This window comes from Rhinatrema bivittatum, unplaced genomic scaffold (genome assembly GCF_901001135.1).
Source record: "Rhinatrema bivittatum unplaced genomic scaffold, aRhiBiv1.1, whole genome shotgun sequence".
NCBI classification, from domain to species: domain Eukaryota; kingdom Metazoa; phylum Chordata; class Amphibia; order Gymnophiona; family Rhinatrematidae; genus Rhinatrema; species Rhinatrema bivittatum.
Genome location: NW_021820831.1, coordinates 27,243 through 54,826, shown reverse-complemented (window position 1 = coordinate 54,826; position 27,584 = coordinate 27,243). Strand labels below are relative to the sequence as shown.

The window sequence follows — 27,584 nt, the reverse complement described above, 5'->3', positions numbered from 1 at the left end:
GTGAATTGCAATACATGATGAAGAAGATGCAGATTTTGAGGTTTGACACTCGCTGGATGTAATAATACTTGACGTCTTGAAGTTGGAAGTATCATTTAAAACAGCACGGCAGTCGGGGAGTTTAGTGAAGTGTTTTAAGCAATTGTGCCACGACTTATGAGTGGACATTGGGAGACTGATTAAAGGAGTTTGCGGACATAAGCTTGCGCAGGACTTTGCGCGCGCAAGTTGCACAAATGTGCACCCCTTTGCGCGCACCAACCCCGGCTACGCGCATATCTTATAAAATCCGGCGTACTTCTGTTCGCGTGCGCGCTCTCTTTTTTAAAATGTACCTAAAAATGTGGAGCCAAGCCACATATTTTACTCTGAGAAATTAATGCCTACCCAAAGGCAGGAATTAATTTCGGCAGGCACCAGGAAAGTGTACAGAAAAGCAGAAAAAACTGCTTTTCTGTACACCCTCTGACTTAATATCATTAGTCAGTAGTTGTATTAAGCATAAAAAATAACCTCAGCATTGGACAACACTGCCATTACTGCCCCCCCCCCTCCCGATTCTCTCACTCCCCAGTGAAAATACCAACATGACCAAGGATAGAGAAAAATCTCTGTGTATGACTTGCCCAGAGTGCTGCCAGCTGAAGGCCTCTCCATACTGCCCTTACGAAAGGTTCCTCTTTTTTTTTTTTTACTTTATTAAAGCCACTAGCAGGCAATCTTTTTTAAAATTAACCCCCCAAGGGAACAAGCAGGAGGAGAGGAGGAAGGCGAGATTGGGGTGGAGGGGGGCCAAGGGAGATGACTAAAGACCACTCAAGATAACAAGGAACCTAACCAGGCCTCAGTTAAGAGCACAAGATATGCTTACCCACTATTTGTTGGAGACTGAAAATACTGGCAGGGTGAGGTCAGCATGGGAGCATGTTAATCTCCATTTGCTGATTAGCTGGCTTGGCGCATACATCTGGAGTGTTTTGGCTAGATGAAGAGGAAACATTATTATTCGTCATCCATGGGGAATAGAGGGTGATAGTTAATCAAATTTGCCTCTGCTTCCTGCCTCTTCCCTCCCAGGCAGCAGTGTGCAGGGAACAGGAGGAAAGGGGGATAAAGTTGGAATGGACAAAGCAAAGAACAACTACCCTGCTCCCTAATCTAGCCATGCTCCTCTCCTCCTATCCTTTGCTTTAAATAGAAGGCAGAGAGTGAGGCTGAAGTGAACAGTGCAAAGAAAACTACTCTGCTCCCTAATCCAATTCTTTCCTTCCTGTCATGCTGCCCGGGTGAGATGCCGGTTAACAGAACATTCCAGATAGTAAAGTGCCACATAATGGAGTTTTTACTATACCTCAAATAAGAAAATAATTTGCAAGAAGAAAACCTTCAACACTAATCTACAGCTCTCAGAGAGAACAGATTCTGGTTATGCTTGGTGATTCTCCTTTTAAAATTAAAGGAGTTCAGGGGAGTGGTAGGCGTAGCAATACAAATATATCTCTAGAACCAAAGGATGGAACAACTCGCCAATACTGTGGAGGAGCAATAAGAAAAAGGAACAGCTTATGAGCGACTTATTCACCCCATCTGCATCACCATTCTGAAAGCACAACCTTAAACTGAGTTAACATGTGCATCAGGAATCCTTTATGCCAAAATGTAAATTAAAAGGATTTTCCCCTTATTTACTGTATAAAAGATTTCAAGGAATTTGGTTCCCAGAAATAATGAAAAGATACGCTTTATTGTTTTCATGATTTTCAGCCTCCTTCAGATAGGCCTCCTTTGCTTGATCATATTGTTTGGCATTTTTAAAAGCAACAGCTGTAAGAGGGAAAAAAAATACATTTTACTGATTTCATTGTCTTACATTCTGCAGCAGTTCACCAGTCACACAAGTGGGTCATGGGACCACGTTCAGCACCAGACAGGCAACTATGCTACAGCTTTCTAGATAGGTCTAAAGGCTTTTACTGTGCATGTGTGGGAGTTCTTGCACTGCTACAGCAGCAACTCTGTAGCTTCCTTCAGGTCTATAGCATAACTTTCACTGGAAGAGAGCAATCTCAAAAGGGGAGGTGAGTGGATTTTTTTTAACCGGTGAAATGCTGTCTTCAAAAGACATCTTTTACAAGTGAAGACAAGCAATTTCAAGTCTAACAAGTGGCATTCCCTAGCTAAGGATCATCTTCAATAAATAGGGAAAACAGCAAGATCACCAATGGATAGAAACAGTTTTGTTGGTCCAAACCCTTTTCTGATTTGACATTATTACTATTGTTATCTACAACATGGAAGACGACCTGAAATAATGTAATGGGCTCTGGGGCGGATGGTGCTGGGATCTATTTCTCAAGGAGGGCATGGAGAACAGACAGTTCAAACAACTATCCCGCTGAGAGGCAGTATCCAAACAATAATGGGATGTGACTGCTTGGACTGAATGCCATATCATAGCCTTGAAAATCTTTTCAATGGAGATAGACCTTAGATGGGCATCTATCATTATTATAGCCTTAATATGCCCCCTTCTAATGTCAAGCATGCCTGGGCATAATCAGAGATAATGTTGCTATCCAATTCAAAACTGTACATTTTGTCAAAGTATTTTAAAGTCTTTGTGGATGTATGCAAATTTCCTTCTTACCTAGATGATACTTCCCCGGGTGAATAGGTAAATGTGTTTGTTATAATTGTATCTTGTTTACGTTATGCTCTACGGGAGTGTGTTTTATGCTATGTAATCTCACCTTGGGTTTTTGGGGAGCGGTGAGTTATAAGTGTGAATATCAGAGTCAAACGGAATAAAAAGTTGAGTGGGCATTCTATAGGCTTTAATCTGCTCAATGAAGACAGCCCTCCTGCAATCCAAAGAGTGAAGGGCCTTTTCAGCTTTGTGGAGACGTTACCTGGGGAAAAATGTTGGTTGGACGATTGACTGATTAAGATGGAAATCTGACACCACCTTAGGCAGAAATTTGGGATACATATAATCAAGGCTTCTACTTTTAGGTGTTTATAAATTATAAAATTAAATGTTTATTTTCTAGCTAACTAGATGGTCTTTGAGGGTTCAATAATTGGTGTTTTCATGGCACAGGCACTATTGATAGGTACCCTTTCTGGATGAATCAAATACATACATTTCTATAACACAGTGTATTGATATAAAGCAATACTCACCCCCCCCCCAATTAACCAGCAATTGCCCCCCTACCTAGCCACTCTTCTCCACAAAACTACAGGTAGCCCAGTACTCTTCCTCCCACATTACCAGTCCCACCACTCTCTCCCCACCAGTCTGAACTCAACTTTCTCCCCAAACCTGATCCTACCACTCTCCAACTCCCAACCCTTGCTCATTGTCCTCGTACCACCATCTCTGATGCATGCCATAGGGAAGAGCTATACAGTAGAGCTGGTGGGAATGAGCAGAAAGGAGGCTCATCAGCTGCTAAAAAACTGTGCACAGAAAAGAGCCAGAAAAAACATGCAATGGGACAAGCAAGAGATTACTAGATAAGTGGTGTGTTTATCAGTAGACATTGTTTATTTTTGTTTCCATCAGGGTGCTTATCAGTTAACACCTAAAACTGAAGTCCTAATTAAAAATGAAATCTGTTATAAGATGGATAAATTATTAGGCTGGAGCTCACCGTACCTATGGGCTAAAGTGACCATTGACACAAATTTACTTTCTAGGTCAGGTTACTTGAATCCAAAGCTTAAAGAGGGCTTTCATCACATTGCAGGAGGCTTCAAATGAAGCAAGATCCACCTAAAACCTGACAAATAAAGGCTGCACAGAAATGTGGTTTCCTTTTATATGCTGGTGGAATCCTGAAAACGCTTATTTTAAGGCCACACTATGAAAGACACGACATTCTCAACATACATCGAGCTAATGTCCAACTCCAATTCCACTCCTTCCATTGTGGCCACTATGTTGTAGGCCACTTTGGAGGGAAAGAGTGGCCATGGACTATGGGTAGCTGATGACTAGTGACTGTATCACTCAGATGGTGCTCCCCATACATTTTGTTTGTCCCTGTCTGACATGTGCTCTTGACCAATCATGCAAGGAACTCCCAGGTTTCATAGAAAAGCGCAATAGTTACAAGACATTTGTGAAAACCATTGCTGCTATGTTAGGCCAAAAAGCAGTACTTTGAAACGGGTTATTTCCCTACTACTAATCTGAGATATTCCTCTGATCTGGATGTATACCTACATGCATGTACATCTCCTATAAATCCAGGACAACATAAGCCAATCTCCTTTATTTAGAAGGGAAATCACAAAGAGGAGGGTAATCATTTTAACTTTTCCTTTTTCGAGTAATTTGTCCAATGGCCATTAGATCTAGGATGAGATGGCATCCTCAAGTGCTCTCAAGAACTGGAATTACCTGGAGTAAAATCCTCACACTCTTCTTGCAGTGGAACAGGCTCAACCACTGTGTCTAAAACAGGGAGAAGATTTTTGCAGTCACTTACCTGCTTTTGAATACTCAGAGGCTGCCACTGTCATAGTCTGGTTTCCATTTCAAAAACCAGTTTTCAAGCTGAAAATATAAACAAAGACAGAATATTAACACTATTTTCAAATGAATGTCTACTAATAGCATGCATATACACTACAGATACATTTAAAAATTGGTTTATCTTAACATAATGCAAAATGTTTCTAAATATTATTAGATACCAACAAGAAATCTCATTTACATGTTTTTCTCCTTTCCAAAAACTATAACAAAATCTCCCCTTTGAAGATAGACAATGTCATTGATTTTAAAACAGTTTTCTGCTTCTTTAAATATATGGGCAAGGCATGAAATTTCAAGTTTACCTATACAAGTAAAAAAAACAAAAAACAAAAACAACAACCCACACACATTTCCCAAATGTGCTCACCAAAAGATAGGAGCAAGGGTTTACAAAGAAGGTGTATGAACAAGCCTGGGTAGCGAGGACAAGAGGGAGGAAGCTGGGCACAACTGTGAGCAGGGACAGGTTAGAAGGTGGAGAGAAAAGCCAGAGGAACATACACCACAGAGGTGGGACTTAGGTGAAGAGCCACTTCAGCAGGCCTGGAAAAAAAAAAGTCACTTCTGTTACAGCAGACCTGCCTCCAGGATTTTGGTCCAGAGATTGTTGCTGCTGCCAGCACAGAAGGAAAAGAGTGATGAGATAGGAGAGGGAAATGAGCAAAGAGGCCAGAGAGAGGGAGAATAAAAGGTAAAAAAAAAGTATAAAAAGTTAATACGCAGAATAAAACATGTCAAAATAAAAAGATGAGCAAACTAAGAAAAACAGGAAAAAAAATATGAGTGAAAGCAGTGAATAAGGAAAACAAGTCGGGGGCATACTTTCTGGGTTCTCTGTCAATGTTTCTAATAACGCCTTGTAAAATGCACTGTAGAGATCACCCCCCACCCCACCCACACACACACACACACACACACACACACACTTTGGTTTGTCAATAATTTCAGGTTATTTCTCATTTTAAGAATCTAGGAGTGATAATTCCACATGATTTGACTGTTATACCAGTTGAATTATGGCATATTTTTGGAGGAAATTAGGGTGGATTTGAAGAAATGGAAATAAATGGCGACTCTGTAATTAGCAAGGATACAGGTGCTTAATATGTTTTTGGGGGTTTTTTAAATTTTTTATTTATTGCCATTAGAAATCACAGAGCATGAATATATTTATACATGAAATTATGCATAAAATTAAGAATAGAAATATCATCTTTTTAAGGAAATACCATTATATTCAGCTCCATATTTATAAGGGAAATTTAGAGAAGCGATTTAAACAAACTACAAATACCATAACAAGTGTACTGCAGGAAGAAAAAGTGCATCATGTAACCCCCCATTATTACTTAATAGACAGAATTCATTCCCAAGAAGATTCTTAAGATGTTCCGGATCTGTAAATAAGTAATTTTTCCCCTTATGTTTTAACAGCACATCTACATGGGTATTTCAATAAAAAATAACCACCCTTATCTTGCCTTAAAGCCAAAAATTGTTTCCTATAAAAGCTGAGTGCTCCTAGCTAGGTCCGGATAAACCCAGACTTTTTGCCCATAGAACACACTCAGCCTATAACGAAAAAAAACCAAACTTTAAAACATTTTCTTTGTCTGTAATAAAGGCAAAATTGTCCAATAATTTCCTCCATTTTTTACATCAATATTCTCTTGAGACTTCTGAAGAAAATCTGAAATATTGACTGAAGTTTCTACAGGAGGTTTTTGTTCTGTTCTTTATCTTCCAATAAAATCTGGTTTTGTTCTTCTTCTTATACCAATGTAGAAGGCTTCATAATTACAGGCAAACACTGCTCTGGAATTTTTAAACACCTGTATTATATAAAACTCTTGAAAAGTTCCACAGGGCTCAGATGTTTTAATTATCGGGAAATTTATAATTCTTAAATTCAATACTCATGTGGAATTTTCTAAATTTTCAAAACTCTTATGAAACTCCTCTTCTATCTTTACTGATGACTCTATATTTCTTCAACTGTGTAATACGCTTGTCCATATCTAAGATTTTTCCTTGATGATTCTCTATAATTCTGAATTCTTTTTTTAGGGAGTTGTTTGTTTTTACCACCACCTCCATCAATTCACAATAGATGTATCTAACTTAGCAATATAGTTCCATAGTGTTTTCCCAGGGTAATGTTAGCCAGTTTTTAACATCACAGTTCTGCGAGCCTTAGGCTTAGATATTATCCCATTATCCTGTTGCTTATACAAGCCGGGTTTTCTCTATCCTCGGTGTATTACATCCTTGGGGATCGAGAGTAGACTACCAATAACTCCCAATGTGGTGGTTTTAGGTAATGTCTGAAAAACAGACTCATCAAGTATTTCTTTAGTCTCTCTCTGATCTCCTCCAAGGTCTCCCAAGCTGCTCACAACTTCACGGGAAACACCTGGTTCTTCCATGGGGAGAACCCCATTTTACCAGGTGGGGAGGTGTTACCGGCGCTCCCGGATTCAATGAGGTCCTCTTCGACCATGAAGGCGGACCACGCTCTTGGTCCACACTTACAGTAGTCCCCTCTACGGGAGTTATCGGGGGGTGGGGGGGGATACCATATTACTCTGATGCACTCCTCTGACCCAGCTCCAATGCTGGAATACCAGAAGTCTTTAGCTTTGCGTTCCTCTTAGTATGCGGCATTAAATAAACTTGAGAAGTAAAGTTCAGGAAATTTCTACAAACTGATACTCATAATAGGGCGGCAAGTGGCTGCTTTCCAATATTGTCAGATTCGACACTTTGCTATTGACCCTGGAAAGCAGTTGCTCTATCTGCATAGGCAATTGAGCTGTGAGAAAGTACTATTGAGAAGGGAAAAAGACCGGGTTACTCTCTTGCCTGTATGAGAATATCAAAGAGGAAGTTCCAGGCCCTTCTCATCTCTATATTAAGTGATGGGAGGAAAGTTTGTATCCTCCAGATCTATCCATCATTTGGGCTGCAATTTGGAAGTATATGTTTTGTTGTTCTATTTCCTTGGGATTGGTTACCACTCAAGTACAGATTTGATTTCAAACCTTTCTTACTTCCTCCATTTTGAATAAATGGGATTCTTCTTTCTCTCTGCTGTGCTGGAAGGGTGTGATCAGGTGGGTTCCTTTTGACATTTGTGGTGGGAATGCCCTCCATTTCAGGTGTTCGGGAAGGATGTGCATGATTGAGACTGTTAATTCTTCTATATCTGCTATACCCTGTACAATTTCTGGGTTTCTGTTAGGGGAGAGGCTTCCAGATATCCTTCCTATGAAACTGTGCTGTTTAATTAAAAGCTTACTGCTGGATGTGCGGAGTGTGATCACTAGATTTTGGAAGAGGTCTTCCCTTTATGAGACTTGAATGGTTTGAATAAAGTGTGGGATATTGTGTGTACGGAAGATATAACTTGGGAGTTACAGGACAAATCAGAGAGATTTACTAATATCTGGAGGGGCTATTCCTATTCTCTTGTTCTTGTCTCTACTTCTGGCCCTTTGTAAGACTTTCGTGCTCTCTTTTGGAACTGAACTTTAGTACTTATTACTGTAGAAGCTCTCATTATTTGGTCTCTTCTTTTGTGTGTCTGAACTCTGGAATGGATGAGTTAAAGTCTTTTTTTTCTCTCTTTCATGTTATGGATTTAGTATTCCATTTTGATTGCCTATTTTTCCTTGTTGGCCTGCTTTTCTGCACATGGTATATACAGGGGTTTTTTGTAATACTCAAAAAAAAATTGTTTCGATTTAAAAACTGAAGGTCTGCAGCTTTAATGAACATAGCATCAATCTGGAGGCTCAATATGAATATTAAAGTACTATATTCCATGTCATCATATTTATTCAATTTTTGGTAATCCCATGGTGGGATATGCTTCTAGACGTTGTCACATAGAAGCCATAGGAGAGTCACTGGACAGATACTGCTTTGAAGTTCCATTTGTCATAAGGGCAATGTCTTCAGCATATATATACTTTTTTACAAGTATCTGAAGACAGGTCAGAGGTGTAGATATTAAAAAAGGATCATAATGGGGGGCACTCTCGAGCAGCGACCAAGATGGCTGCCTAATCTCGTGGCTCCACACAATCTCAGAGCTATCATCTGGATAAACCCACATTGCTGTCACACTTTAAACTGCTAGATATCTTCACCTGCTTTCAGAATGACTACCCCCACATATGTGAAAATTAAAGCTGCCTTTGCTGCATCATTGGGCTCAAAACGTCGTCATCTGCTGCGCCACAGCCGCAGTTCTCCTCAGATAGCTAACGTTGCATCTATGTTGAGTTGAATCATTTCTTTCAATTGTTTCAGTTCCAACAGGACTAAATCTGCCATCGCCGGAGAGCTGCCAACACCCAAAGCAATGGCGTCAGCAGATTTAGTCCTGTCGGAACTGAAACAGTTGAAAGAAATGATTCAACTCAACACAGATGCAACATCAGCTATCCAGAGGAACTGCAGGTTGTGGCGCAGCAGATGACGACCTTTCAATTGAGGCTGGAAGATGTGGAGTCACAAACCTCTTCGCTGCTGCTGGCCACCGCGCCGCTCCCTCGCGTGGTTCGAGACGTAAAGAAATTGCAACAAGATTTTGAAGATCTATCCAACCAAAACCGCCACTACTATATCCAAATCCTCGGCATCCTTGAGGGCGCCGAAGGAAACTGACCTGATGGACTTTTTTCCAAATCTGGTACCCTCCTGTTTGCAGGTAAAATTCGACCACCCATTAGAAATCGAAAGGGCGCATAGAGTGCCGTCTTGGCCTCCTCGTAATACCAAATATCCTAAGCCTATAATATTCAAAGTGCTGCATTATCCTCAGGCACTTACCATTCTTATGGCAGCTCGAAGTAAGACTCCCATTAACTTTCAGGGCAATTCGATTCTTTTTCTCCCAGATTTGGCAAAAACCATGGCCATTAGGAGGAAAGCCTTTCTGGCTTTGCGCCCTCAACTACAAGCCCTAGGGGCAAAATACGGCCTATTATATCCAGCTCAAATGAAAGTTACCTGCCATAACCAAACTAAACTATTCCACAGCCAGCAGAACTTGAAGAGTTCCTTTTATCACAAGAACAAACACAGGGCATGGTCACTTGATCATCTGATCACTTTTTAATGTTCAAAAAATGAGAACAGTGAGGTCCTAATTCCAAAGAGCTCACTATTTTTTTTAAGTGAACCTTTTGCACTTTCTTTTCTCTTGCTGGTAGACACTATTATTTTGAGGAACTCATTTTTCTGGTGTGACAGCTGTGTCTAATCATTCTACAATACTTATCTAGTTGGTTTTTGGTTTTTTTTTTGGTATTTTTTTTTTACAATTGATTGTTGCACAAGCTGAGCTACAAGATTGTTAGCCACCAGCCTGCCCTGAGGCTCCTTTGGTGCATGGTAACATTTTTGGCGTTACTTGGACTATGCTGCTTGCTATCTTTTGTACTTCTTAATCTTTGTTTTTTATTTTTCGTCTTTGTCTTTTTCTCTCCATCAAGGCACTATAACTATGACCACACCATGTTACTTCATACAGTTCCACAGAGAATGGAAGCCACTGCCGATGAGGATCATATACCTGACTTCACTTTTTCATTATGGCATCAAACATTGGTTCCATTACGACAGTTTTCTGTGAATATCAATGGCTTTTCACACCCCATCAAGCGTAAGTAAATACTGACTTATCTGCAATCTCTTCATACGGACATCGCCTTATCCAAGAAATCCATCTCTCTTAATCTGAATCGCTTGAATTAAAACAACAATGGGTGGGTCAAGTTTTATACAGCCCTGCTTTACACAAGAAGAGAGGAGTAGTTATTTTACTACATAAATGTCTTTGAGCTCAATAACTCACCATGCCTGCGGATCTAGCTGGCCAATGGATTTAGCTTACATTACTATTGCTGCAGTTGGATTGATGCATCAATCCATGGATTGATTCATTACTATTGATGCATTTGGAGCATATAAGTTGCTCCTCAACTTATATGCTCCAAATGCAGATCCTGATTTCTTTCATACAGTTTTTGCACAACTACTGGTTACATATTCTACAAATTACATTACTGGAGGAGATTTTAATCAACCATTGGATCCTTTTTTAGATTAAAAAAAATCCACTGCCAGGTCATCTATCTCTAAATCCTGCAAAGCCTTACAGCATCTTACCACATCTTTTTGACTTGTCAGATCCTTGGCGAATACTACACCCCACAGACATAGATTTTATTCCTTTCCACACTCATCATATTCTTGAATTGATTACTTCCTCATTTCTCATAAGATGATCCCCATGTTGCAGTCAGCTACTATTTGTCCCATCTTGAAAATCAGACCACGCGGCGGTGACGCTCACGTATCGGCTACATTCCCCTATACAAGTGGACAAACAATGGCACTTCAGTTCAACTTTGCTGGCTGATACATCCTTTTTGGATACTCTCAGGATTAAAATCTCAGATTATTTCTGATTTAACAATACCCCTGATGTCTCGGAAGCTTTGATATGGCGGCCTTTAAAGCTACCATAAGGGGAGACGTCATTAGCTATACTATCTGGCAAAGGAAAACCCAAAGAGCTTGCTTTAAATGCTCTTCAGGCAGAAGTTACTCATCTTGAAAAAACTCATATGGCCTCTCCAACACCTTGCTCTTTAAACTGTCTACTTAAGGGCCGATACCAATATAATCAACTATTGAGTATACAAGTAAACTTAAGCCTGTTTCAGACGAAGGCTCTTTACTATGATGAAAATAATAAATGTGGACATCTATTGTCTTCATATCTTAAAAAACGGAAAGAAAAAAAAAAGCGTATAGTTAAAGTTTCATCTTCCTCAGGACAAATTTTAACTTCAGATGAAGACATTCTACAAGCCTTCCGAGACTTTTATGCTAACTTGTATCAGTCAGAAACTGTAGCATCTAGTAATGTTATTAGTCAGTTCTTATTGAAAATCTCTCATCCCTCTCTCACTGAGGCTCAAAAAAAACTTTACTGGACAATCCCATCTCTCCAGAAGAAAAATGTTTGGCCATCTCGTCTCTCTCTCTAGTGGAAAGGCACCTGGCTCCGATGGCTTCACATCTGACTTCTACCATGCCTTTAAGAAAGATCTTACTCCTCATCTGCATGCTTTTTCTTCTCCTCAGTGCTCTCCCAACCTAATGCAACCTCCGCTTTCACCAAAGCTTGCATAGTGGTGCTTCCGAAGCCAGGTGAGATGACACAAATATATCCAATTATAGACCCATCTTATTATTGAATACAGATTATAACATTTTTGCAAACGTTTTGGCCACTAGACTCTCCCAGCTTATGTGCTCCCTCATCCACTCTGACCAATCAGGATTTATTAAAAGTTGACTTATTGCTAATAACTGACTTTTTTTTCCATATTCAAGAACATGCTTTCTCAATTAAGTCACCTGTGGTTGCTCTCTCATTAGATGAGGAAAAAGCCTTCGATCGGGTTGAATGGAATTTTCTGTTTGACACGCTTCGTTGGTTTGGTTTTGGCCCCAATTTTTTTTTTTTTATCTTGGACACAATTTCTTTTCCACTCCCTGTCAGCATTCCTATATATATCAACAATCAAGCCACTAGTTCTTTTCCAAATTTAATGGCAACCACTAAAGAATCCATATAAATAAGCTGAAAGATAATGTATTTTAGTCGTGTGGACACCTCATAAATTTACGTGGGCTTATCGCTGAATGCCTCATGTTGAGGTTTTGCAGCGTTTTGAAAGCTGCTATGCACGTCTATTAACTGTGCTTAGACTGTGCCCCCTAATATATAATATATAATCATTGGTGACCACAGGTCACCAATGGTGTTATAGTGAGTTCATTGTCTGAATATACATCATATCGAATCAGTTTTGTTTATATAAGAACCACTAAAGAATGGCATACTGCAGGGATCAGTCCTTATGACCCCTTTTTTATGTTTAATTCTTTTTTTGAAAATTCAAAACATAAGTACAGAAATGGTATCTTATCCATGAGGATCAGACTGGGTTTATCATGGGACGTCAAGGGGTGCACAATGTCAGGCGCTTATTGGCAGCTTTGAGTTACCAAGCCGACGCAGAAGCACTGATCTTAAGCCTGGATGCCAAAAAGGCGTTTGATTCCCTTTCTTGGGAGTATATGTTTTGGGTGCTACAGCAGTATGGTTTTTCGGGTGCTTATTTACAATGGTTACAAATCCTTTATAAAAATCCTAGCGCTACTATTCTGCTTAATGGTCTCCCTACGAGGGCTTTTCCTATCCATAGTGGGGTTCACCAGGGCTGTCCCCTTTCCCCTTTGTTATTTGTTTTGGCTCTGGAGCCCCTAGCTATATGCCTCCGATGGGAGCGGGCTATAAGTGGGATCAGTCTGGATGGGCACCCTCTCAAAATGGCTTTGTTTGCAGATGACCTTTTATTATTTGTTGGGAGGCCCAGAACCAGTGTGCCTGCTATTATTAATCTGTTTGACCGCTTCCACTTGGTTGCCGGTCTCAAAATTATGATAAATCGGAGGCCTTAGCCTTAAACGCGCATCTTCCAGACACATGGGGAGGGGTATTTCCCTTTCGGTGGGCCCCCGGTAAACTTAAGTATCTGGGGGTGTGGATTCCGAGGGACCTGCAACAGCTATACCTTTTAAATATCTCCCCCTGCATTACTAAATTTCAGGTTCAATTGGATCTATGGAAGTCGCTGCCGCTCTCACTTTTTGGCAGATGTGCCCTGGTTAAAATGGTGCTGGTACCCAAACTCCTTTATCTCTTACACATGCTCCCCTGTTGGCTGACGGTGGGGGACATCTGTCGCTTACGCTCCAGCATCCAACACTTTTTATGGCGGGGGAAACGCGCACGATTAGCCTATACGACTATGGAGTACCCGCGGGAGTGTGGGGGGCTTAATTTGCCGGACTTCCGGCTCTATAATGTAGCCTGTCAGCTTAGGTTCGTAGGCGAGTGGCTTACGGGGTCTTATCGGTACTGCGACGCTGGGATGCTGGACTGTATGTCGACCCCTGGCTCCCCCTTGAACCTCATTCAAAATGCGGGTGGAGCAGCGCCGTACTGCATATTATCCCAAGGTATTGTTATCTCCCTGTGTAAGAGCATGGCGATGGATGCGAAAGCTACATCGCCTGTCAGGAGTTCGGTCCCTGTTGATTCCCTTTTTGAATAATGTGGAATTTCTCCTGGGCCGCGAATCTAGCCCGGTGTTTCGCTTCTGGGCGGAGCATGGGGTGATGTTTGCTTTTCATATGTATGACCCTGAGTCCCGCACCTTACTGGACTTTGACACGCTGGCACGAACTTTCCAGTTACCGGCGAAACAATTCTATGCCTTTCTCCAGGCCCGCCACTACCTGCGTGCTTTTGCCTGGACACTTCCTACGCTGGAGGCTGAGATAAAGTTTGTTAATACCATCTTCGACACCGCTTGCTTGATGAATACTATTACAGGATGGAAAAAGCTTGGCCAGAAGCTTGGCGATGCCGCTCCTATAAACCGCCTGGCTACCTGGTGGTCTCGAGTATTGGTTTCCCCTGTCACTGAGAGGCAGATGGCGAGCTGGTTTCAGGATCTTTATAAATTGCTGCCTGACTTGGGCCTCCGGGAGCTACAGTTTAAACTTCTGCACTGCCTCTATTATGATGATGTCCGCCGGTTTAAGATGAAACTAACTAGGTCTCCTTGCTGTACTAAATGTGGTACTGCGGATGGCACGCTGCTGCACCGACTGGTTGATTGCCCACCACTCCGACCCTTTTGGCAGGTGGTGCTGGCAGTGGTGGGGACCTGCATAGGTGTCCCTCTCCGTATCACCGGTTGTATGCTACTCACCTGTGCCTCGCTTAGACTTTTGCCCGGCAGCCGATCTAAGGCTCGATTTGAACGGGTGGCTGTTCTGATGGCCTGTCTGACTATTTTAGCCGGCTGGACTGAGCCATTGACTGTGCCCACGATTGATGCTTGGTTCGGCAGGATGGCCTCCCTCGCACAATTGGAAAGACTGGATGTTTTGGCTGGCAAGAGGCGACCAGACAAAATTTACTGTGCCTGCTGGGCCACTTGTTTCAATGCCTTCCCCAAATCTCTACAAGATGGACTGTGCCTTAACGGTTACACCTTGCAATGGTCATCCAATGAGGGGGGGGAGGGGGCGAGGGATGGTTAAGGTGTGAATGCGGGCTGACTGTGGTGTGTGTATGGGGGTTCGGGGAAGGGGAGGGGGAGGGAGGTAATGGGGAGAAAATGGAAAATTAGGGAAGGGCGGTATAGTGGGACTACAGTTTGGCTATGTTATTATAGATGGTGAGATTCACCCCTGTTGTATGTTTCAAGTGCCTGTTTGGGAGTATGTTTACCGCTTCCCTGTTAATAAAAAGTATTTTGGAAAAAAAAAAAAAGAGTCAGATTTTGCATCTTTTAAGTAATAACTTTTTTCTATTGTACATTTTTTAATAATTACATAAAGACTGTCATGTATATAGTGTTATTTTGATCAATATAACATAAGCACAATTTAAAGTTGTTGTGCAAAGAATTTTAAATTTGTGTGTGCAGATTTTTAAATTTTTTGGCACAGAATACCCCCAGTAGTATATGGTGTGAAAGAACCACAAAGGGAATTCAAGGTCCATTCCCTGCAGGAAGCACCTGTGAAAAACCACCTGTACAGACTCCTTATAAACCTCCCTGGAGAAAGGGAAAAATAGCATTGCGACATTGGGCTACTGAATAGTATCCTGAGAGAAGAGTGAATTGAGATGCACATAGGTCTTTATCTAAGATATTTCATTCAGGTCCATTGCCCTGGAGCCTAGAACATGCAGACCAGACCATGCTTGGAGCAGACGTGGAAACGGAAGAATTGGACATAGAGAGTGAGGCTTTGAGTCCATGAAATCCAAGACCTTAAGGTAATCTTTCTTCAGAGACGTGAGGGCTTTCCTATGCGCCAGAAACTGGAAAAGACTAATTGCTATTCAAGATAATCATCAGTCAACATAAGGTTTCCACACCTGCATAACCCTGAGCTTTGCTGCTCCATCTGGACCCTGAATATTCAGATGTCGGACTAAAGGAGGAACATACAATATATACCTGTTTCTATTTCCAACAATATTTATTCCTTTATTACAAACATATCATTAAAAACAATTTATATATTTCACATCCACTCATACCACATTCATTCACCAATGACAATAAAATAATATTTATTGCACATATCCCTACAATCTAAAAATACAATATTTATTTCATTTTTATATTTCCTACTTTTTAATCCAATTTTTTTCATATAAACAGTCACCTATTTTGTCAAAATCTTCCCTACTGTTATACAAAATTGATCTTGTTATTTTTCTAAATTTACCCTGCTTTTCAAAGTTCGCTCCTAACTGCTCTTTGTTTCTCAAAAAACTCCTGACAAGAGACTCCTGTTTCACCCGATGGTTTCCTCAGGGGATCACTATAACAGTTATTTTTTCTTTCACTGTTAGGGAACATCCAATCAACTGGTAACTTCTATTGTTCTTTACGCTCATGCAGGGAACATCCAACTTCACTTCTTAATTGAACTATCAATCTTCATCAACCTATTCTTTTCAATATAAAACAGACTAATCACTATTAAACCCTTTAAAACATTTTACACACACCATATGTATTCATATTTATATTAATATCCATTTTTGAGACACAATTGACCTAGTCACCCCTAACTATTTATAATATCACTACTACGTTTCCAATATTTATTTCAAAAACAAACCGGACCATATAATAAATCTACACACTCACCTCTTTTAAACTTCTATTATCTTTTATATGCATCCATTACAACGCCTCCATTGCATGTTTTCAACTAGTATCAGTTCACCACCTCTCTTCTTCCATCACCAAACCACGTTTATATCGATTATAACGATTCTTCAACCCAACATCATAACTACTCAAAAACATTTGCACAACTACATGTCATCAATAAACACATTCTTCTGATAACTACTTGCTCTTTTCTTTGAAAAATGCGTACTAACCTTAATGATTTTAACACAAGCTTCCACTAACACCAGACTGCTTTACCTTTCCACAACGCCGCGGCTGCGCATTCAATACTTCCTTTCTCTTTTTAAATCTCCCCGCGGAAACTCCCCTTTCATACGTCACTCGCGTATATCACGCATTACTCCCTAAATACTGCTTAAATGAACACAGTTCCTTCTGAATCCTGATCCAATATACTCTACCTTATCCAAAACTATATAAACACGTTCCATTCCACTTCTTGGGTCAATACCAAAGGTTATATCGTCTCCCAACGAAATATATATCTCTGTTCCTTCTGAACCAAAATTTTAGAGATATCTCCTCCCCTCCTTAATACAACCTGATTAAGCGCACAAAACCTTAGTTCTTGTATTTGATGTTTCTTCTCATACCAATGTTGTACCAGGGGTGCATTTTAAATGCTAAATTATTCTTGTTTTAATTATTCTCTTTGTTTGACCTATATAGTAATGTCTACAAGGACATATAATTGCATAAATCACTTGGGAGGATCTACAATCAAATTTCTTTGGTAACCAATATACCCAACCTGTTGATGGGATTTGAACTGATACAGTTTCATATACATGTGAGCACACTACACACTGTCCACATTTATACTGGCCGGACTGTTCCAACCCTTTCAATGTTTCCAACAACACAGTAGATGTCAACATATCCCTTAAAGATCGTTTCTTTTTAAACGCAAAAATTGGGGGGTCCTGAAACACAATTTCATCTTGTATAATTGGCCAACGTCGGTAGATAATTTCCTTAGTATCTGTTACCAAATGAAAAAATGGTAATGTTCAAACTACACTTGTCAAAGAAACCTTGTTTCCAGTAACCAATAGGTTATCTCTGTTAGCATAAAGAGCTCGTTTAAATGCCCTTTTCACAATTTTCTGCTTGTATCCCCGGACTAAAAATCTCTCTGTTAATTCTAGTCCTTTAATTTTAAATTCACTGACAGCAGTACACAAGCGCCGAAGGCGCAAAAATTGACTGACTGGGATATTTTCTTTTAGTCGCTTGGGATGAAAGCTAGAAAACTAATGTAGTATTTCTGTTTCCTTCCTGTAAATCGTGGTATGTAATTTACCTAAATTCTTATACACATACATATCCAAAAAAGATATTCATTGTTGATTTGTATTGAATTCAAATTTTCATCCAATGAATTAATCCATACCTGAAGTTCTTCTAATCTTTTCTGCATTCCAGTGAATATGAAAAAAATGTCATCTATAAACCTCTTCCATATTATTATTTCTCCCCAAAATCATGATGGATAAATGAACTTACTTTCAAATGCTGCCACATACAGGCAGGCTACTGATGGGGCCACAGATGACCCCATCGGAATCCCCTTAATCTGATGATAATATTTCCCTTCAAACTGAAAAAAGCTTTTTTTTTTTAATATAATAGCAGACACTGATTTAACAAACATTTTTTTCTTATCCGACATTTCTGTTCTATTCAACACTTCCTGCACGATTTCTATAGCCAAATTTTGTGGTATGTTTGTGTAAAGAGAAAAAATATCAGCAGTAACCAGCCACCACTCTTTTTCAATCCCTTCCAGTTGATCTACCGTCTTTATAAAATCTGCTGCATCCTTGACATAGGAATCAATCTGTTGTACACTAAATTGCAATAAATAATCCACATATTTTGAAATAGGCTCAAAGAGAGAACCTATTCTGGAGACAATAGGTCTTCCTGGTGGATATAAATTCTTATGTATTTTGGGTACTGTATAGAATGCTGGACTTACTGGAAATTTTTCATAAAGGTAATCACCTAACTTCCCATCTATAACCTTGTGTTTAATTGCCTGCTGTATCAACAAGTAGATCGCCACTTGAATTCCCTGTGGGGTCCCTATCTAATAGATGGTAAAAATTAATCAGTTAATTGTCGATTAACTTCGTCTATATAAGCCCCTCTATCCATAAGGACTGTAGCCCCTCCTATGTCTGCCTGTTTTATAATGATATTTGCATCATTTTGCAACCTCTGTAATGCATTTTTTTCTTCCCATGTGATGTTACTATAAACAAATGACTCAGAATGCTCCAATTTTGACAAATCTTTTAACACCAACCTTTCAAATACCACTAAAAATGGATCCAGAGGATCAGGAGGTATCCATTTTGATCATTTAACAAACTTGGATCTTTGGCTGGGTTCTCTCTCTTGCTCAATATTACAGAAAAACTTTTTGATCTTTAATCTACGAAAAAATGTATACAACTCCACCCTTGTATTAAAGGAATCATAACCAGCTGTGGGCACAAATGTCAAACCCTTATTTAAAACCGCTACCTCTTCCTGAGATAGTACATGTGATGACAGATTCACCACTGATCCCTGTATCATCTGGGTTGTCATGGGAACCGATAGTTCCTGTATCGATAACCTGTGTTCATCTGTGGTATCCAATTTCTCCTTCCCCCTCAATTCTGTGATCATAAAAAATATTGATTTTCATCACTCGCATACTGATTACCCCCAGCCAAATTATCCACAGGAGTATTCGCCAAAGGTTGGGTAAATGTAACAGACCTTTTCTTGGTACTTTCAACCATTTCTACCTCTTCATCTGATGAACTCTCCGATGATGAAAACGTTTTTCCCCACCCCTTTTTTTTTACCTTGCTTATTCATCCACGGATAAATATATCCTTTAGTATAGTCTGTCTGATCTCAAAAACATTTTTTCGTTTTTAATTCTCGTCTCCATTTTAAATGTATCCATTAGATCCTGTAATTGCTCTAACTGCTTATCAATAACCTCCTTTTGTGAATATTCCTGTATTAATTTTAATTGGGCATCCATTTCATTTTGTATAGACACTAAAGTGTGTTGTATACACTCTACTATCAGAACCATCAGGTCATATGAGCATTTGTTGAGAACTGCATTCCATTTAGTTACAAAATCTTCCTGCTCTGAAAACAACAATGGTTCCTTAATTATTCTTAACCCCCCTGGAATTCTCTTCATCTTGCAGTATTCTGACAAAAATGCAGCAAGCAATTCCATCCTAATATACTTCTTTCTCATCCCAGTATAATCATCCAAACTTCCTATCTCTGTAGTTGCACATGCAGTATCAAACAAGCTAAAATTGGATATAATCGAGGATGCTGTTTGTTCCATAAAACTAAAGAATTCATCCATTCTCATTGTACTAATTATTAAATAATGTTACTAAATATATTATTTAAATGATCAACAAGCAATAGTGACTAGATAATACCCTTACATTATAAGGTAACCACAATGGTCAAGTATAAATTACACAAATACCCACTCACACCAACCGTGTATTCCAGTACACAATTATGTAAACAAAAACAATAATCCCAACCAATGTACTGGTGTATGCTATAAAGCACCCTATTACCAGCAAACTTTTGTAGACCCTCTATTCACGAGTAGGCATAAATCAATCCGTCTCGTTTCTCATAAGAGGTCTGATTACTTTTAATCACATATATATTTTGTTTGAATTTTCAAATTATCTTTAAAAACAGTCCCGACAAAAATTCATGGGGAAAATTCCCAACCAATAAATCACATGGATGATATTTAGGCAAATACTTATCCACGATGAATAGGTCCCAAACGTCCAGACATGGCCATGTTTTGGACCGAAGTCCTGCTTCGGGGGAATAGCTGGAAAATGGAATCCAATTCAACGGAAAAAGTCCATCCTTTGCTCAAGAAGTTCCATCAAAGCGGTTTAATCCGTGCATATCCTTTTCTCAATGTGAGCTGTATTTCAACCCGCCAACTTTAACAAATGGCGACAAAACCGGAACCTTTTATATTCCTCTTCCGGAAACCCGCTCTAGTTCTAGGGTTTCCGGAAGAGATATAAAAGGTTCCGGTTTTGTCGCCATTTGTTAAAGTTGGCGGGTTGAAATACAGCTCGCATTCAGAAAAGGATATGCACGGATTAAACCGCTTTGATGGAACTTCTTGAGCAAAGGATGGACTTTTTCCGTTGAATTGGAGTCCATTTTCCAGCTATTCCCCTGAAGCAGGACTTCAGTCCGAAACATGGCCATGTCGGGACGTTTGGGACCTATTCATCGTGGATAAGTATTTGCCTAAATATCATCCATGTGATTTATTGGTTGGGAATTTTCCCCATTAATTTTTGTCGGGACTGTTTTTAAAGATAATTTGAAAATTCAAACAAAATATATATGTGATTAAAATTAAAAGTAATCAGACCTCTTATGAGAAACGAGACGGATTGATTTATGCCTACTCGTGAATAGAGGGTCTAACAAAAGTTTGCCGGTAATAGGGTGCTTTATAGCATACACCAGTACATTGGTTGGGATTATTGTTCAATTATAAATTATAACATATGGGTAATTTACAGGTATTGTTCATACATGAATAAACATACAATATATGTTTCTATTTCCAACAATATTTATACCTTCAATACAAACATATCATTAAAAACAATTTATATATTTCACATCCACTCATACTACATTCATTCACCAATGACAAATCAATATTTATTGCACATACCCCCACAATCTAAAAATACAATATTTCATTTTTATATAACCAACAATTGTCAATTGTGTCTTGAAAAAATGGATATTAATATAAATATGAATAAATATGGTGTGTGTGTAAAATGTTTTAAAGGGTTTAATAGGGATTAGTCTATTTGTGTATTGAAAAGAATAGGTTGATGAAGATTGACAGTTCAATTAAGAAGTGAAGTTGAATGTTCCCTGCATGAGCATAAAGAACAACAGAAGTTACCAGATGATTGGATGTTCCCCAACAGTGAAAGAAAAAAAATAACTGTTATATAGTGATCCCCTGAGGAAACCATTGGGTGAAACAGGAGTCTCTTGTCTGGAGTTTTTTGAGAAACAAAGAGAAATTAGGAGGGAACTTTGAAAAGCAGGGTAAATTTAGAAAAATAAGATAAATTTTGTATAACAGTAGGGAAGATTTTGACAAAATAGGTGATTTATATGAAAAAAATCGGATTAAAAAGGAAATTGTTGGTTATCATAAAAATGAAATAAATATTGTATTTTTAGAGTGTAGGGATATGTGCAATAAATATTATTGTATTGTCATTGGTGAATGAATGTGATATGAGTGGATGAGTGGATGTGAAAAATAAATTGTTTTTAAAGATATGTTTGTAATAAAGGAATAAATAGTGTTGGAAATAGAAACAGGTATACATTGTATGTTTATTCATGTATGAACAATACCTGTAAATTACCCATATGTTGTAATTTATACTTGACTAAAGGAGGAGCAAGATCTATATGCATAGGGAGGCCTTTTTACCACAAGGGGAGAGCCTTGTAGCTGCAGTGAGATATACAAGATAAGATATCTGAAGAGCTGAAGGCAGCACCAGACCTTTATAGAAGGGAGTGAAGTCGGCTTTGAGCTTTTTTTTCTGGTGTCTCTATCTGTGGGCAGGACACCTTAAGGTCCCCTTTCTTCTTTGGAGACATGAGGATTTTCTGTAGGACATAAGACCTTTGCTCACAATAGGTTCTTAGAGCTGCGTTCTGATTGTTCTGCACCTCCTAATTAGCCTTGCCTGCCAGTTGCAAGTCAGCAGCTCCACTATCAGCAAAGAGATTTCTCACAGCTGTGACAATTTCAGAACTTGTATAGCCAATTACTGAGTTCATTTGATTGCCTGAAATTGGATTACAGGGTTAAATGGCTGTAAAGCAGCACAAGCCAGGCCAAATTGCACCATCACGCAGCTCTCTCCCATGAGGTGCCAGCCTGAACCTGGGAACCCAGACAGTCTAGATTGTAGCAGGGTGTATCTTTTTACTTGAGGTCTGCCTGCTTCCATGCCTGGCAGACTGTATTGACTATATCTCTATGTTATCAAAACCGCATCAGCAAGCCTGACGACGTGCTTAGTGTAGATCTAAGCCGTCGGGTCTTTTCTATCATTTGCGGATCGGTGGATTATAGAGCGTCAATTATAAAGATACTACCATTTGTAAGATATCATCTGATGGGCACAGACAGACAGTTTCATTTAAGATTACTTTAAAGCATCTCTGGTGCCTCTCTATAATCCACCGAACCGCAAATGATAGAAAAGACCAGACGGCTTAGATCTACACTAAGCACGTAGTCAGGCTTGCTGATGTGGTTTTGATAACAGAGATATATTATTTACTGAGTTGGTGAAGAGCATTGATTTAGTTATCAATACCTTTTGTATTTTTGGCATTTTGGCTAGAGATTGCAATCATTTATCACGAATTAGGCAATTTCAACAAAATTGCCTAATTCGTCGTGGATCGGGGGCCCCGAACTTCGGGGAAAATCCGTTTTTCGGGTTTGTACGGGGGGGAGGGGCACATTTTATTTTTTTAAATTAAAAACCACCCCAAGCATTACAATTAACTATAATACAACCCCCCCCCCCCCACCATCCACATCCCTCCCCAAGACTTACTAACATCCCTGGTGGTCCAGCGGGATCCCGCAAGTGATTTGTCCCTCCGAGCCCGGCGTGCGTGCCTGCCTTGCTCAAAATGGTGCCGATAGCCTCTGACCTATTTCACAGGGGCTACCGGTGCCATTGGTCAGCCCCTGTCCATGGGCATCGGTGCCATCTTGTGCTCCTGCCATGTGACAGGGGCTGACCAATGGCACCGGTAGCCCCTGTGACATAGTATGGGCAAAGGCTATCGGCGCCATTTTGATTACTGGCAGCCGAGATCGCTCCCGGACCCCCGCTGGACCCCCAGGGACTTTTGGCAAGTCTTGGGGGGGGGGGGGTCAGGAGGCCCAGGGACGTTTGGCAAGTCTTGGGGGGTCAGGAGGCCCCCCCAAGCTGGCCAAAAGTCCCTGGGGATCCAGCGGGGGGTCCCAGAGCGATCTCCTGCCCTTTGTCTGGCCTGTTGCCCTGGAAGCCCACTCTACTAGAGAAATGTTATCCTAGGAATCTGATCCACAGCTGCTGAACCCAAAAAGGGAAAGCTACTGGGAATCCCCCTCCCAGTGCTTGGCTCACTGGTGCAGGAACTCAGACCCCCTGAAGTCAGTTCCCAAGAGGGAAGGGCAAGCCGTATGAGCACCCCCAGGACTTGGCCTATGTTCTACCTTGAAACCGGGCTTAAAGCCTTCTCGAGAGCAGCCTACTCATAGCACCAGTTGACAAGTCTGCACATCTGCTGAGGCAGAGAAAAATACTGAAAAGCTGAAGGCAACACCAGATCCTTATAGGGAAGTGAAAGTCAGCTCTGAGCTTTGTTTCTGCCTCCATCTGCTGGATGAAGGACATATCCCACTTTTCTGGCCGGACGATGAGGAATAGTGTCATTTCATTCTATGTCTTTGTGTACCCAACAGAAACTCCATGCAAATACAATCCCGCTGGATCACTGACACTGCAGGTGGTACAAAATAGTTTGCCAATTGTACATTTGGGCTTCCAAGGTCTTTTACATGATCTGCCACAATAACTAGGGATTCAAAAACTCCTCCAAGGAAGAAATACGTTCACCAAGCACCTCACCACCCCCTCCCCCAAAATAAACTTTTCTTGCCTTTATACACCCTTTCCCTCTATAGTCAACTATCATCCCGCAATATGCAACCCTCACTATTGTCAAACACCTCAATGCTTCCATGCAGCCCTGTAACTCAGTGGTCCGCAACCCTGTCCTGGGGGCCCACCAGCCAGTTGGGTTTTCAGGATATCCATAATGAATATGCATGAGAGAAAATTTCCATGTTATGGAGTGCATACACATTTTCTCTCATGCATATTCATTGTGGATATCCTGAAAACCCATCCGGCTGGTGGGCCCCCAGGACAGGGTTGGGGGACCACTGCTCTAAACAAAGAAGATGCTGAAAGTGTTTCATGGTATTTGTACTGCAAATGCACACACCAACAGAGCTTATAGGGAATGAAGTCCTCAAACAAAATTGATTTACCCTATGAATGTGCCAAAAATAAAATACTATCTCTACAAACATTACCCAACATATACATTTTTAGAAAGCTATTTGCCATTCAGTAACTGGAAAATTTCCTTGTAGGTTGTGGTACTTTTTATTGGATGCTATCAGATTCACTAGGTCTTGAACCAGCAATTTTCAACACTGGAGACAGCTAAGTGAGGAGCCAGGTAAACAGACAAGCCTGCAGTAGTAGACATAAGCCATCTGCTGACAAAACTCAAAGTCCTGGTGACTATGGCTCCCTGTTGATTTCTGGTATCCTGACCTGGCTTTTGCCAAATTCCTGACCCTAGTGTTGCCTATGCCTGGAAACAAAATCCTCACTCTGTTCTTACCTGGCTGCCTTAGCTACTGGTTGGGCCTCAACCCTGAGACTCCAACTCATGTCTCAAAGGTATGCCTGAAACCAACCACAATGCCTCGGTCAGTCCTGATGGTCAGTGGACCAATATAAGACTATTCCAAAGATGTATATGAACTTGACACCACACAGGCCCCTTTTCGGCTGTGATCTTGACAACTCATTTACTACCTTAGATTATTCTTTTGTCAGTCCAAAAAAAATAAATTACAATCTACAAAGGACTAGTTTTCCATAAGACAAATGCAATGATTAAAACACTACAAAATTTCAATCCAAAAGAAAAACAGAAAATACTGAAATCTGCCAACTGTTTCAGCTTAGTGAAGGATAACAATATTGGAACACAAGAAGCCTGTCTTTTTTTTTGTTTGTTTAACAGTGGAAGCTAAACTTCTCCAACCTGTCAACTTTACTATGAGCTCTGCATCTCTGAAAAGCTACCATAACAATTAAGATATTTCCTGCAGCATAAAGACCTCAAAAGCAGCGATTGGCTCTCCTTCTTAAAGCACATCTTTGTGTGATTTTAGACAGGACGGAGGGCTGTTCTCATCTGTAGAGCACTTCTAAGATTTACTGTCATTGTAAACTGTTACTTCTTAACAGATTTTTTTTTTCTTATTGCCACTTTGTTTCTCCTAAATCAAGGGCTACTAGACACTAGTGCCATTGTTATTTGCATTGATCATTTTGTGTAAGAAGTTGAGTAAAGTCTGTTACAGAACATTATACTTCTTCGAAATATATTCTGTTGTATATTTTGAAATCTTGTTAAATATAATAAAGTTCGCAAAATTATCTTCCCAAACATAATCCTGAACTAATCCCCCGGCTACCACTACTGCATCCTTTCCCTATAACTCCTCTATTGCCAAAAATCAACGTACACAGTTTTCAACGTGTAAAACTGCTGACGGGGGGGCAAAGTAAAAGAAAACAGTCCAAACATGTACACACTAGGACATTTTCGTTATCTCAGGTCAGAAAAGCTGAAGCAATCAACTGGCAAAAATAACTGCAGCAGCCGGACAATTCCCAGCTGAGACTGCGGATCCTCCTATGCCAGCAGCGGCGCCGCCCCGATCCCAAAACGAATGCAACGCCATAGAACAGATCAAGGCTCCCCTCTCCCGCGTGGACTCTCACCCCTGCCTCACAGACTAAACACGACGCCGCATCACCCGCCCTCCCCGGGAGCCTCAGCGCGTGCAGAAGCAACGTCATACGCACGCAATAAATAACGAACAAGACATTAAGTCAAGAAGCAAAACAAATACGTAGTGAACCGCGGCGGCGCCGTATTTACTATTTCTCGGCTTTAGCAATGTGCTCCAGCGCCTCGTTGATTTTCTGTGCAGCCATTCTTGGCCAGTCAGGCGGCCCGGTGTTAACGTAACAGCCTGCTCCAGCACCCACGCCGTCTCAGCTGCCCCAGCCGCTTCCTCGAGCTGCAGCGTAACGTCACGTGCGAGGAGGTTGACTTGACAGCGAAAGCGGAAGCTCGTCCGAGGGGGGGGGGGCAGGCAGCGTTTGGTCTCGCGATGTTTCCTGACAGGACCGGGACCAGACGGTCCGCGGTGAAAAGTGTCGCGTGCACTGCGGCCCTTGCAGGATGTGGGGGGCTGCAATGCGGAGAGATCTGCAGACCTGACTAGTTATGCTGGCAGATCGGCTTCCGATTGTTTTCCTCTTCTTCCTGCTTTCGGGAGAGGAGGCTTGGGGGGTATCGGGGCCGCAGTGTACAGTAGTCCATAATGGCACAAGCTCACCCTGCAATTCAACAATTCCTAGGCTTCCTAATGACTTTCCTTAAACTGGTTATTTCCACATAGGCCACGTAACAGGATAGTATGCACCTCAAAATGTATAATGTGTATGTCCTCAAATGAGAAAACACGTGTATTATTTAAATGAATTTCTCAGAATATTTCAAATTTGGGGTGTGATGCGTCATGCGCGAGATTGCTTCTTTACACCCTGAGCCTATTAGGCAGTTTCTGAAAGAGCAAGAATGGGCAGGATACAGAACTTTTTTTGGAGCGCTCTAACCCCTGAATTACAGAGAAAATTACTCTCTTGTATATTGTATGCGTCTTGTATATTGTATGCGTGTTGTACGTTGTGCTCAGTAAAGGAAGCCTGTCTTTTTTTTTGTTTGTTTGTTTAACAGTGGAAGCTAAACTTCTCCAACCTGAACTTTATAACAAACATCCCAAGTTGCCTTGATCTTCTGGAATCAGGATTGCTAACTCATAAACTTTTTTTTTTACTGACAATCACATTTTTTCCGAACACATATTTTATCATGTTCAGTTTTGTAGCTCGACATAATTGTGCTAAAATTCACCCCTTTATGCTTTGAAACATAGGCCCCAATCCCTACTTAGTACCATGTTACAGAGCCTGAGCCACAACACCATAGAAAGAGACTCAGTTGGTCGTGACATTTTTATTGACATGAAAATCTCTTTTCGGATTTTTTTTTTACTGTCAAAGGCACCAGAGAACGAGATTAGTGTTGGGAACAACTTAGTTGGCATTATTAGGTGGAGAGGGGCAAGGGAGAGGAGAAATGGG

General features: G+C 40.6%; 1 protein-coding gene across 1 annotated transcript in view; it reads right to left on the bottom strand.

Moving 5' to 3' along the window:
- The window catches only part of LOC115082188 (gamma-soluble NSF attachment protein-like), a 116,843-nt gene extending 90,329 nt beyond the window's left edge, over positions 1–26,514 (bottom strand). The window contains exons 1-3 of the mRNA XM_029586439.1: positions 26,314–26,514; positions 4,497–4,564; positions 1,740–1,824 (exon numbers count right to left, since the gene is read on the bottom strand). Of these exons, the coding sequence (XP_029442299.1) occupies positions 1,740–1,824; positions 4,497–4,530 (119 nt within the window). The 5' untranslated portion in view covers positions 4,531–4,564; positions 26,314–26,514. The remainder of the gene's footprint in view (positions 1–1,739; positions 1,825–4,496; positions 4,565–26,313) is intronic.
- Between the last annotated feature and the right edge of the window lie 1,070 nt (positions 26,515–27,584).